This window comes from Molothrus ater, chromosome 16 (assembly GCF_012460135.2).
Source record: "Molothrus ater isolate BHLD 08-10-18 breed brown headed cowbird chromosome 16, BPBGC_Mater_1.1, whole genome shotgun sequence".
In the NCBI taxonomy this organism is placed as follows: domain Eukaryota; kingdom Metazoa; phylum Chordata; class Aves; order Passeriformes; family Icteridae; genus Molothrus; species Molothrus ater.
This window is the reverse complement of record NC_050493.2, coordinates 3,419,712-3,433,191: the sequence shown is the minus strand read 5'-3', so window position 1 is coordinate 3,433,191 and position 13,480 is coordinate 3,419,712. Positions and strand designations below refer to the sequence as shown.

The window sequence follows — 13,480 nt, the reverse complement described above, 5'->3', positions numbered from 1 at the left end:
ACCCCTTTCAACAGGCCAGAAACTCCCACCACAAGCCCTCCTACAGACAGAAGAGATAAAAAAGAGGTTACTTACTATAGGAGTAGCTGCTAACTTCAGATATTGCTGGTGAATGGGAAACCTTGAGCTGATTTTTGACTTTCAACCCCACCTCCATCTTCTTCATTTTGGCAGTCACTTTGTTTTTACCTTCCTTGGCTGTTTTCAGTGACAGGCCCAGGTTCTTGGCCAGGCTCTTCTCCTCCTTGCTTGGCAGAGCCTCATGGGCTGTGAGGTACCTGTTGCCACCTCCACTGGTTTTGAGCTTTCCCCCAGAGCTCTCAGCAAACTTGAAGGGGGATTTGAGCTTGTCTTGTTTGGTGAGAGACAGGGCCTTGTCAAGCTTGCTGGCCAGCTGCTCCTGATCTGATGGCACCTTCTTCTTTTTGAGCTTTAACTGCCAAGGTGAAAGGAAGAGACAAGGTGAACGTGGAGCAGACATCATGGCAGACCTGAGGGATTTTACTAGCCCTCCAAATTGTCTCTTTATTAACTCCAAATTGAGTTAATAAAGTCTCAAGGTGATAATTTTAGCCCCCTAGCTGCCATAACCCATCATGGTTCTAGGGAGGAAGAAGAGGAAGATGTCAGGAAAACAGTTCAGTTTTACTCTTACTGAGCATTACAAAATTGCAAGATTAACTTAGAAAACTTGAATGTTCTTCCAAAAGAAATATGTTCATAGAACAACATACTTTGGAGCTCTTTTTTCTCTACACCACCTGGTTTTTAGGGTATGTTTGGGTTGGTTTTACAAGCTTTTCTCTAAATCACAAGGATTAAAAATCTTCTTTACCCAAGAGCGAGCCAAATAAATACGGATTTCCACATAATCAACCAGCTCCAGAGGCTGTGATGCCAAAAGAATCCAAATACCTCTCAGCATGAGCATCAGCACTGCTGCACTACAGCCAGAGCTGTTACATCCTTTTCAGTATTTTCTCGCTTCTTGAAAAAAGCAAATATATTTTACATGTGCTACAGCTAGATAACAGCAGCTCTAACTCAGTACTTTGCCTGCATGCATTTTGGATTTCATCACCAGCTTAAAGCTCCAGTAAATATCTCATTGCCTCAACAGGAGCAGAAAACCCTGCATTTGAAATAGCAAGGCTGTGCTTCCATTCCTCCCTTGCTTCAGGAGGTCCATTCCCCTGTGCTCTCTCAATAGGCAAAGGGGTAAAACAAGCCCTGCTCTGGACTCAGAGCCAGTGCAGCACTGAATGCTCTGGCTGGCTGCAAGGCAGTGGACTCTGCTGCCTTCCAAGGAGGTTCAACCTCTGTAAGCCAACATTAGCCCCTCCACTGCACACAATCTTCTCTTGAGGAGCACCTAAACCCATGTGAACTAAAAGCAGACACTGAAAGATCAGGAGTCCAAGCCAACACCAGCAATGCAGGAAAGAGATGGGCTTTTGGCCCATGGCTCCATGTTCCTCACGAGGGCACTGACCTCATTTGAGAAGCTGGGGGCTGCATCGTGCTCTTCCCAGCTCGGGTTCTTCCCTTTCATCTTGCCACTGCTGCTCTCCACATCCTCATCCTCCTCTGGGAGGGCCCCTTTGTGCCTCTTCTTCATGCCCTCACCAGTCTCAGAGTCTTCAGAGAGCAACAAGGACTTGCTCAGTCTGCAAGCCAAGCACAGGATGGGTCAAGGTGGGGGGGCTTTCCTCCCTGTGACCCCCACCAAGCTCAAAAGTGAGGTTAAATTCCTCCCAAGACAGTGGGGATCCTCAGCAGGAGCCAAGTCTAGTGTGAAGTGACAGCAGTTTAGACAAGGTTTTCCACCAAACTGGAGAGCCAAGGAGCCCTTTGTGCACACTCTTGGCCACCAGGACAGGTGAGGGTGCCTGAAATCAGAGGCCTGCAAGGTGGTCTCTACAAGGATGTGCTAGGTGTTTTGATAACAGCCACCAAAAAGTGCCTGATTTGGTACAGAGCAGCAACAGGAAGGACTGACAGCTGAGGTGGCCCTTGAGGTCTTTTCCCACTTCTACTTCCATGGATTCTGTAGGTGCAGAGAGAGACTCCTGAAGCCCAGGGAGGTGCCTCACTGCCCAGACACTTTGGTTTCTTTGGTATGAGCAGGAGGTGGCAAGGAAATGCCACATGGGGTGACAAGGAGGGACAAAGGCACTGCAAGGATGGGCTCACTCCAGACTCCAAGTTGGGCCCTTTGTGAAAGGCATTTGTGATCTACATCATTGGATTTGCTTTGGGATTTGGGGGGAAAGGAGAGGGTAAATAAATAAGAAAAGAAAATAAAAAATAAAGTAGGTGAGACTATAAGCACATCTTCCCCGGCTCCCCAGCCATCTCCAGTAACTATGTGATGGATGATCACTCAACACCTCAAGATTCTGACCAAGCTTCCATTTCAAGCTCTCATATGCTACCTCCTTCACCCTAAGCCTGATGGTCAGACCACAAAGCCACTGACACGGGGCAGCCTCCTCAGCTTCCAGGCATTTCCCCTCCCTCTATCCTCTCTGCTGACCTGCACAGTGCTAAACCAACACCTCAGGCTCAGGACACTGGCTGAGGGTGCACCTCCATCTCCCAGAGCAGCATTCCTGTGATCCAGGGACATGCACACACAGCACTGTCACACACCCACGCATGCACAGCTCCAGCTGCCTCTGGGTGCCTCCAGCCTGGCCAGCCACCCTAAACACAAAGAGCAAAACACGGAGCCACCAAGAGGACAGATTTTCAGAAGCGTTGGTCAGTGGGAGCTGGGCACCTGACTCTGATTTGCAGTCTTGAAAAGGACATTTGCAGAAATATGGAGCACACAGGGAGGCAGCTTGGAAATGCCTTCCCATAGGAGAGGCCATCTAAGGTAGGGTACGTGGCCAACAATGGTGAGATCCAAACAAGAACAGCTGGACTTGCAAAAGGGAAAAAAGCAAGAGTAGAGGATAATCCAGATGCTTGAAAGAGAGATGTCAGGCAAACCAACTCCCACTGATTCAGGGAACAGAGAGGAAGACAGAAGAAACACGGCAGAAAGGTCCTACAAAGTAGATAACGTGGAATAGCCCTGTCCTTCCCAGTTTTGACATCAACATCCCCACAACTGCCTCAACAGCACCTGACTGCACCATCTGCTCTCCTGAAAGCACACGAGGACACACTGCCCAACTCCAAAACCTCACCTACAGCTCCCTGCCAGCCATCTCACCTCACAGCTGCTCAACTGCACCTGTCCTACCTGCACCCAACAGCAGCCAGGTGCTCTGCCTGCGGGGAGGGAGGACACTGGCACTGCATTCCCACTGTAAGGACACACTCACGTTAGCCAGCCTGCCAGCACAGCGAGCCCCTGCTGCATCCGAGATGCTCTCCCCAAGTCAGACCCTGGCACAGTGACCCTGCCATGTTCCCGTCTTCCCCAAATTCCAGCCTTACTTTCCACTCTTGCTGTCACTCTTCCCTCTCTCCTTAATGGGTGACAGAGCGCTTGATCCAAGTTTCCTCTTCCTGGGCCTTCCAGGGCCTCTTCTCGCCAAGCTTCTACTTTTCTCGTCATGCTTTTCCCTTTAAAAAAACCATACGCTTCACTGTTAACCAAGGCAACAAAAAAAAAACCAAAAACAAAAAAAAAAAAAAAAAGGGCAAAGGAAAAAAAAAGCAAAAGCAAATTCTGCAACCGAAAAGCAAAACAAACAGGGAAAAAAATAAAGAAAATAAATCCAAAAAAGAAGAAAAAGGGAAAATAATTGAAAGAAAGCAAGCAAGAACGGGAGCCAACCCAGAACCTTCGCCTGCCACCAAACTGCTAAACTGAGCTGCTGAAGCCAAGGTTGTCTCTAACACAGTCTCCCAGCTGCAGTCACCAGTTACCAGGTTGTCGTGTCACATAGCCTAGGAGTGTGCTGTGCAAAGCTCTGCTGGGATGTACCAGGAGGACAGGAGAGAGAGGAGAGGAGGCAGGGAGGGATGGAGGGCAGTTTTCTCTCCTGGGCCAACAGGCAGTGCCCAGCTGGAAAAAACCAAGACTTGGGTGAGCAGCCTGTGACTTACTCGGAGTCCCTGCGGCGCTGCAGCTTCACCAGCTCCCGCTGCTTCTCCTTGTAGCGCCGCTGCAGCTCAGGCCAGCCTCATCCTGTAGTCCAGCTCCATGGCATCCATGTTCTCAATGGCTGATTTGATGGAGTACATCTGGGGTGGGGAGGCAACAGAGTGTCAGGACAGGCCTGGGGGGGGGCAGACTGGGTGCCCTGGCAATGGCCAAGGTGTGCAGCCTGGCAGAAAGCCCTTTGTGCTGAGAGAGGAGCAGAGACACCAGCACAGCCAGGAAAACCACCAAAGCAAAGATGTTCTGTGGCTTATGCACAGGATGGCAGCAGCTCAGAGGGACTGCAAGCCTGGAAGAGAAGCTGCAGAATAAGATGCTCTTTTACCTTGTTTAAAAAGACAGATCACAATACATCCTATCTTGGAACACTTACTTGCTCTGTACAAAATAACTTATCAGCCTCTTCCATGGGGAAGGGTCAGCAAATTAAAAATAAACAAGGAAAAACCCTCCTGACACTATTTTTATTTATCCTCTGGCCAAAACAGTAACACACAGGTTGCTCTGGTTTCACATTAAAACACCACTTCCAGGGCTGAACCTTGACTAACAAACAAGGGAAGAACCTAAACTGCAGCCCACTGAGTGCTGTGCAGCCAGGAATGTGACATGAGGGAACAGCCAGCTCGTTCTGCTGAATGCAGAGGGGCATCAGAGCCAGCATGAGCCCCCAGACTGGGGCTGGGACAGTGAGCTGTGTGAGTGGGTGCACTGGGGCTTTCCAGGCTCAGCCACACTAAGAGCTACTTACTGGCTCATCTTTCTTCTGCATCCAGCTGTACTTTTTGTTGGGATTCAGCTCTCGAGGCAGCCGGATGGTTTTCAGACTTTCCATAAAGGGGGTGGAAAGCACTTCCATGAGCATGTGGGTGCTGGCAGCCAGCAAACTCTCCAGCGTTGGCCGGACAGGGAAACTCTCTGGACCTGCTGAGAAGGGCAGAAAAAAAAGCTACAGAAGATCACATTCCAAGACTGCTTCTCCAACAGGCACAAGGAGGGGCTGATGGTCCTTTCTTGACTATGGCTGCTCAAGGAGCCCCCCAGCCACCCTTGGCCCCCACTTGAGGTCTCCTGTTGTACTCAGCCATGGTGTAACTGGCAGTTCCCATCACTTCTCACCTCAGGAAGTTACTGGAAGGTGAGATTCTTTTCAGGACCTGCCAAGCTCTTGGAAAGCGTCATCTGGAGCTACTGGGGCCTCTGGTGCCAAACCCCAACAGACTGTGGACTCAGTGCCTGCCAGAAGGGTGTTACCCTGGCAGCTCTCAGCAACTGGGGCTCCGTTTCCGCTACGCATACCACAAACTGTCTAGACATGGCGAGGGCCTTTGGAAGGGAGAGCAGTACAAAAGCCACACGTAGCTCAGCCTGCTGCAACAAAAACTCTGTTCCAGCCCCATCTGAAGTACCAGCCACTCCTGCAACTCAGAGCAATGCTCTCCTTGCTGCCTTGTTGTGAGAGATCCCACCTGTGACTCCACTCCTTTGCCCACAAGGATAGCACAGGGACCATAAGCTGGGAGACCCAGCATGGTCCAGAGTTGACCAGACTCCCCACTCACAACTTACTTTGCATTTCTTGCTTCCGTTTTTCCAGCTCCATCTCTGCAATTTCACTCAGCAAAGTGATCCCTTGCAAGAAGGAGTGCTCCAGGCTCTGGTCAGTTATCACCTCCACCTTCATCTGGGGTGGAGTGACACTGGTGGTAGTCAACAAGGAACAAGCCTGAGGCATTTCTGTAGCAGCCACCAAAGCATTCATCCCAGCCAGTGGGTCACCCGGCTTGATGTCCAGATCTGGGATTTGGCAAGTGATTGCCTCTTCTGTGTAGGACGGGATCTCTGGCCCCTGCTCCCCCTCCTCAGGAGGCAGGCTGGGAAACTCCCTCGCCCGGGGCACATCAGCACTCTGCAGATCCATGGCCACAGAGGCCTCCTCCCGCTGGGGCGTCAAGTCCATCTCCGGGGGCTCGCTCTCCGCATGCACGAGCAAACCATCATAGTCCATGTGCATGGAGCAGGTTTCTGCTCCACTCCCGCTCTCTGCCTCAGCCTCTGCTTCTGCAGGACAGGCCACAACCTGGTAAGGAGGTGGGCAGCTCTGAAGGTCTTCCTGGTCCTGCTCCATAGCACCCAGGGCTTCGCCCTGGTGCAACAGGAGATTGCAATTGTCCACGTTCTGCACGGGGACGGCCGCAGAGGTGCTGATGTTCAGAGTCCCCATGTCCTGCTCACAGATGCTTTCTTGGCTTTCCTCCATCTGCACCTCTGATTTCACCCTCTCTTCCAAGGATTCCTCTTCTGCTGCTGCTTGGATGGGCTCTAGGATTTTGGACGGAGACAGACGGATGGGTTTGACCTCTGAGGAGAGGTCCATGTGCTCAGAGCCCTCAGCAGGCAGCGGGACGTCAGGAGCCAGGCCATCCGCATCAGATGCTGCGGGGGGCTGGAGGAGGTAGGGATAGTGTCTTCCAAAGGAGGGAGGCAGGGACTGGAATGGGTAGCCAGGGGGGATCTCTGCAAGATATCAGAAGGGACAGACTGTGTAATGGCTGGGTCTCCAAAGCACCTTCTCTCTCACTAAGGCATGGAGCTGGTTCCCTTTGCTTCCATCATCTCTGGTCTCTTCCTGTTCTCAAGCAATAGCTGCTTTGGGCACCTCTCTCCTGACCAAGCTGCCACAGACAGCACCCCAGAGGTCCCTTTTGCACCTTTCCAGCACTTTCATGCAACTGGAGAGAGATCTGCCTCCTGCAACCTCTCCCACTGGGACTCCAGCCCTGGAAGAACCAACCCAGGCTCAGCCCAAAGGAAGAAGAGAGCCTACAGCCCCACGCACCCAGGCATCAATCTCAGCCCATCACACCAGCCCTGCTCCTTCCCCCTCCCCTGCCTTTTAGAGAAGCTATGTGGCTTTCCCTAGGGGAAGGGACAGAAGCAGGAAAGAGCCAAGGAGAAAAAGGGAGGCAGGCACAAACACAACGGGACTCTGCCAAAGCAGGGCTCTCTTACCTGGGAACAAGGCCTGATAGGGACCAGCAGCCTCTTTTTCCAGCTCCAGGTCTTTCTTCTCCACGGTCTCGGGCGCCTCTTCCTTTGGAGGGATGGCAGGGGCAGGGGGTGGAGAGGCAGGGGGTGGGCTGGAAGGATGGGAGCTGGGGGTGGCGGGGTAGGAGTAGGCTGGCTGCGAAGGTGGCTCCTCCATCTTTTGGATCACCTCAGCTTTGAGCACAGACACGGGTGAGGCCCTGGGAGAGAGGGGAGGTGGACTCACAGCCTTGCTGTAGGACGTGGAGGCACTGGGAGACAGCACAGGTGGTTTTCGGTGCACCAGTCCCGGGGCAGAGGAGGAAAGGCCTGATTTGGCACTGTCCAGGCTCCGTTTTGTCACCTTCTCTTCCATATCCACACGCTGCTCGTTTGCCTTCAACCTCTCCTGTTACATGAACAGAGCCAAACTCAGCACAACATCTGGAAAGTGGCACTGACCAACCACCAAGCAAGACCAAAACAAGGTCTTATCAAATAGGCAGTGGAATAAAACACATTCCCCAGTGCAAGACCAATCTGACAGAGGGTGACACTGATTTACAAAAGCATCATTACAAATTCCCAGCTCCAGGAATCATGAGAAAGATGTCTCAGTTTTCATCTGCATCCAAAACAAACCACTTCTATTTCCAAGCCTCCAGCCCACATGTAAAATGAAGCCTGAAAACCAGAGGACCACTATAAAAATGAATGGGTGTAAAACACCCAAATGAAAGCTCATGACTTCCAAAACCTTTTCATGAATGGGAGCTCTCTCCAGGAGTCAGTGTGAGTGCTGCAAGTCCTGCAGCTGCTTCTCTGAGCTGCTCAGGAGGTTTGTTTGGAGGTGACCAGGGATGAAAGCACTCAACTACACACAGACATCCCATGGGAAGGAATCTAGGTCCCACTGCTGCTGCTGGGGAGCTCTTCTGACAGCACTGCTCAAAGGCTCTACACCAAACCCCACCAAAACCCACTCTAACTGCAGGATACACCAAATGCTTCACATCCCAGAGACCAGGGCAGAATCACTCAATGCATCCATACCCTTGAGACACACTTGCCACACAGCATTTTCTCCCCAGACACTCCAACTTCAGGCTGGTTTCATGGCCAAACAAGAAGCTCTTGAAAACATACCACGAGCTGGGCACTCCTCTGCAGCTCCATGGCGTGGGCTGCTTGCTGCTGCAGGATGTACAGCTCGTGCTGCCTCAGCAGCTGCTGATGGGAGAGCAGCTGGAGCTGGTGAGCGTGCTGCAGGGAGCTCCTGGTTGGGGGGTACATAGCAGGCCACAGGGGGGGTGCCCGGTCCATCAGCTCTGCTGTGGAATGAGCAGAGATGCAGTCAGGGAGGCAGCAGGGCAAGGATTCAGGATCGCTCAGGGCAATGGTCTCTACAGTCCCAGAGTGTAGGGGATGCCAAACATTGGGCTTTGCAGAAATACAACCAGAAAAGAGGGGAAAGCACTCTGTTTTCCCCTAATCCCACCACCCCTGTGCCCTAGGGCCACTGGACTTGCTTTGCTCTCCAGCCCTTGGTTTGATTTCCATGCCTGAGCCTATGAATAGATCTTCCTAACCAAGGACTCAAACTCTGCAAAGTCCTGCAGGGGATGAAGAGCCACTGCTTAAGATTACATGTTTGCATCTCCAAAGCACACCTAACGAGAGGCCCGCTCACACCTCCCCAACAGCTGTGGCTGCTGGTCCCCACAAGTAGGTATGCTCCTCTCTGGCCCTCTCCAAAGTCTGTTTTCCCCACAGCTGTCAGAGACTGGCCCTCAGGTACAAGCTGACATCCTTACCAAAGTGTGGCAAGTGCTCGCTGGGGATCACAACAAGCTGCCCTGACTGTGGATCTCTGGCAAACTGGTAGGCAGAGGGGAGAGCTCCCCCCATGGCAGGGGGGAAGCCTGGAGTCATGCCCTGGTGCAGGGAAGGGTGACCAAGTCCTGGAAGAAAAAACACAGAGGTCACAACTCAAGAGATGCAGACAGCTCTGTCACAGGCATCTTTTATGAAAAATCCTTTCCTTAGGATTTTTCCTCCTGAGAAGCTGAGAGGCCTCAGGAACAAAATGTAAACAATGGTTATCTGCTGCTGTGGAATGCAACAGGTGCATCTGGGATTGGTCTCATGTAGTTGTTTCTAATTAATGGCCAATCACAGTGAGCTGGCTCGGACAGAGAGTCCAAGACAGAAGCCTTTGTTATCATTCCTTCTTTTTCTCTTCTTAGCTAGCCTTCTGATGAAATCCTTTCTTCTATTCTTTTAGTATAGTTTTAATGTAATATATATCATAAAATAATAAATCAAGCTTTCTCAAACATGGAATCAGATCCTTGTCTCTTCCCTCTTCCTGGGACCCCTGTGAACAGGGTCACACAGTTCCTACCCACACAAGAAGCCATCTACTGCTCCAAAACGCCTCCATCCCTTTTCCCTGAGCTCATCAAACATCCTCACTGGGCTGCAGCAACACTTTTCCCTGGGTTTCATTGGTGTGAACACGCTCTGGACACTGCTCCCTCCCAGGGCACTCACCATAGGGATGGCCAGCCAGCCACATGGAGGGGCTCCCTGTCCTGGGGAGCCAGGGGTGGGCTGCCAGGTGCGAGGTGGGGTCTGCAGACCAGCGCCCGGAGCCCGCCAGGGCTGGGCCCCCCGTCACCATCAGGTTGGAGTTCAGACCGTTGGTGGCACAGCTGGAGGGGTGTATTCGGGCAAAATCTGCCAGCTCCTTGCTTTCTCTGGGGATGGAGGAGGCAAGAGAGAGACAGTGAGAGAGGGTCCAAGTGATGAATGAACCCAGGAGCATGGACCAGCCTGCAGAACCAGTGTTTGCAAACCAGGGTCAGTCACTCAAGGAGAGCAGTGATGGAGGTGCCATGTCTAGAATAAAACACTCCATCTCTCCAGCCCTTTGGAGCAGGCATGGATTTGCAGCTGTCTGTTAGGACTGCTCTGCTGAGACTCAGGATCTGCCTATAGCTCCATGTACCCCACTCAGCATCGCTCTCCACACCAGCAAGTTTGGTACCTACACCAGGATGGATGCAACCCTGTCTCCTGTCTGGACTGGTTGTCCCAGAGCTCAGCTTGTGACACTATGGCAAAAGATCTCACCTCCTTCCAAGGCTCACCTGAGCAGCTTCTCCTGGTCCCGCTCCAAGCGCCCTGCCAGGAGGTGGCTGTCCCGGTGGCGGCTCCTCTCATCCCCACAGTCATCTTCAGAGCGCCCATGCCCTAAGAGACAACCCAGCACCATCAGACAGGAGAAATGGCCTGGAGAAAGCTTGCCCCTTACCCCTCTCCTCTGGGCACAGAGCAGAGTACCTGAGAGCCACTACACCCAAACACCAGTGTCCCCAAGGATGCTCCAGGTCAAATCCTGAAAGACCAAGCAAGGCTCTCTGTGTGACCAAGATATTCTTACTAAAGCAATATTTTCCTGGTAGCACTCAAGTGCCTATGTTTTGAGGTTCATGTCTCCAAGACATCAAGGAACTACTTGCCACACCACGTTGGTCTCCCAGGATAGTACAGCCAGCCTGGGAGCAACAGGACCAAATGGACCAGTGTGCTGAAGGACAGTGGCAGACTTCCCATCCCAGCAAAAGCTGAGATGCAGCTAAATACTGCATCAAACCACATAGTCCTGCTTAGCACATCTCAGAGAGGGGAAGGATTTTATCTCTGCACTTTCCGAAGCACCTTCTGATCTTGTAAATTAGTCTGGGAGCCCTGAGTATGCTCTGAATCCCTGTCCCACTGCAACAGGCAGAACCAACAATACAGACCCTCACAAAACCAGCGTGCTCCACTCCACAGTTCAACTATTAGCAGGAATCTGCATCCCCCTCGAGACATGCAACAAGAAAGGGTCTGAGAGGCAGGGACACATATGGCAGATGAGGGCAGGAATCCAAAAAGGGGGGCTGGATGTTTGGCTGGAGAAACCACTTGTCCACAATCAGCACAGCTCTGGCAAATACAGCCTGCATGTATTTGCAGGCAGAAGCATGTATTCTGCATGGCAGAAGCTGCATCTGCGAGAGGTTAGGAGGCACCTTCACAGGAGCGAGCAGCAGAGCCTCGCTTGGCTCTGCCAGCACCAGGTATCGGGGCCACCCTTCCCTTTATCCAAGATCTTCACTCCAGCTGTCTGATTTTAAGCTTGCCTTTCCCTAGTTTTTTCCTTAGCTTCTTTCTTGCGTGCTCATTTTTCACACAGTTCCCTGTTGCCCCTCTCTGCGCCATGCTTTGGTGATACAATCCATTCCTAAATCCCAGCTGTGCTTGCAGAGAGCACTCAGCCTCACAGGACTGCACCCCAGCAGCCCTTCCCAGGGTCCTCACTCTCCTGTCTGGATATGGTTTGGCACATGGGAAAACATCTCGGAACATCAAGTCTATTCTGCTGACAGGCAGTCTTTTCAAGGAGAGCTCTAGTGTGTATTTCCACAAACCTGGACAGCCCATGGGTTTTTTGCTGTCAAGTCTACAATTCCCTCAGCTTTTACTGTCAGAAGGAATCCAGGAAAAAGACAACATCTCTCCCAGCTCCTTTCCCCAAGGCTCCTTCCACGGGCTCCAGGCAGAAAACAAAGATGCTTTAAAACCTGGCACACAGCTCTCGCTCCCAAAGGACTTTCCAGGGTCACCACATCTCCCTCACAGCCTGCCAGGACACCACGTGCAGCCCAGCCAACCCCAACCAGCCCCTCCCTGACTCACTGAATGATGCCCCACACAGCCTCTGTTGCTCACTTTTACTCCCCAACCTCCACAGCACGGGGGCTCACCAATCCCTCTGGAGCCCAAACATCTTCCACTGCCTTTCCTCCAGCATTCCCTTTCCACACCCTGTCCCAGGTTTTTCCCCTTTGGAGCCTCTTTTCCTATTTCTTTCCCCTAATCAATGCCCAGCTGCCTCTTTGGTGTCAGCAATATGGAGCAATTCCTTGGAGAGCTCACAGCCTCCCTTCCTTCCTTGGCAGAAGGTGAGTAGACTCCCTCCCCCAGCCTTTCATTAGAAACGCGTTATTTTGTTATTTTATCATCGCTCCTCCCTCTCCCATCTACACTCCTTGTGCTCCATTATTTCTAGACAAGTTTATCATCTTTTTTCCACCCCCCTCCCCTCAAACACAAACACTGAAGGACCTTTAATTCCCGCCCATCCTCCATCCCACCAACAGGACAGTCCCTTTTCTGGACAGAACGATGATTGTCCAGACAGTGAATGATCATTCTGTCTATATATATGAACATGACGCACGGACTGCATAGAAAAATTCAATCAGTTATGCATGGAGGAAAGGCTTAGGTCCGTTCCCTTGACAACCAATGCCCAGTACTAAATACTTGCATTTTACTTGCCAAATACTACAGATTAGCCAACTAAAGCCTGCTTTCTCCTTCTTAAAAGGTCTAAACATTCAAGCACCGTCCACTCAGCGCAAGCAAGCTAATGTTATTAGACGAATATCTCCTGGCACACAAAGGGGGGGCAGCATTTGGGGGGCGAGAGGAGGAGAAAAGCAGTCTTGTTTTCTGTCTGAAAGCCAAGTGCATCTCTTAGCAACGAGCCCAGAGGCCTGCCAGAATTCAACCCTTGTTTGCAGCCTTTTAGTTCGGCTCAGTAAATTACATTTAACGCAAGCTGGGAGCGTCTGGGACGATTGAACGGCTGAACAAACAGCTCCCTGTGCTGCCCACGAGCTCCTCGGCCAGCTCCCGGCTGTGGGGAGGGCTCTGGGAGGCGATGGGAATGGGGAGAGGGGCTGCTGCCCCTGAGGGAAACTGCTTCTTGCCACTGAAGTTTGGGAGAGGGGGGCAAAGGCAGAAAAATGGGGAAGGCGAGGGCTAAAACTGGAAAGGCAAGCATTGCTCGCCAGCCGCTGGCTTTGGCATCGCTCCTTGGCACACCAGAGCCCCGTGCCAGGCAGCCCCCGGGTGTTATCTTGCTATACAAGTCAAGCAGAGAACCAAAATCTCTCTGGTGCCATCTCCCTCCTGCCAGCACCATGGCTTAAATCAAAATCACGAGATTACAACACCAGCACAAAGGTGGTTTGAGAGGTTTCTCTGTCACTCCCTTTGCTAATGGACCAAAGGGAGCAGGATTGTCCTCAAAGGGGATGGAAGTGGGGACAGGGGAATGACTTCTTGCATATGGGGTTTTGCTTCCCACTGTGGTTTGCAACATGTCCTTGGCTAGCAAGGGAGGGAAACACAGCTGAAGATGTCAAACTCAGTTCATGGCACCCAGCCTGCACTGGGTGGCTCCTCTTCCCAGGGAACAGATCCGCCAGGGAAGCC

The 13,480-nt window shown here is 51.9% G+C and overlaps 1 protein-coding gene across 1 annotated transcript in view; it reads right to left on the bottom strand.

The window, feature by feature from the left end:
• TNRC18 (trinucleotide repeat containing 18) overlaps positions 1 to 13,480 on the bottom strand; it is a 55,164-nt gene that overhangs the window by 22,577 nt on the left and 19,107 nt on the right. The window contains 12 exon segments of the mRNA XM_036392716.2: positions 76 to 436; positions 1,493 to 1,667; positions 3,451 to 3,579; positions 4,066 to 4,133; positions 4,135 to 4,203; positions 4,872 to 5,047; positions 5,690 to 6,637; positions 7,133 to 7,556; positions 8,294 to 8,478; positions 8,962 to 9,108; positions 9,701 to 9,906; positions 10,300 to 10,402. Coding sequence (XP_036248609.1) covers positions 76 to 436; positions 1,493 to 1,667; positions 3,451 to 3,579; positions 4,066 to 4,133; positions 4,135 to 4,203; positions 4,872 to 5,047; positions 5,690 to 6,637; positions 7,133 to 7,556; positions 8,294 to 8,478; positions 8,962 to 9,108; positions 9,701 to 9,906; positions 10,300 to 10,402 — 2,991 coding nt within the window.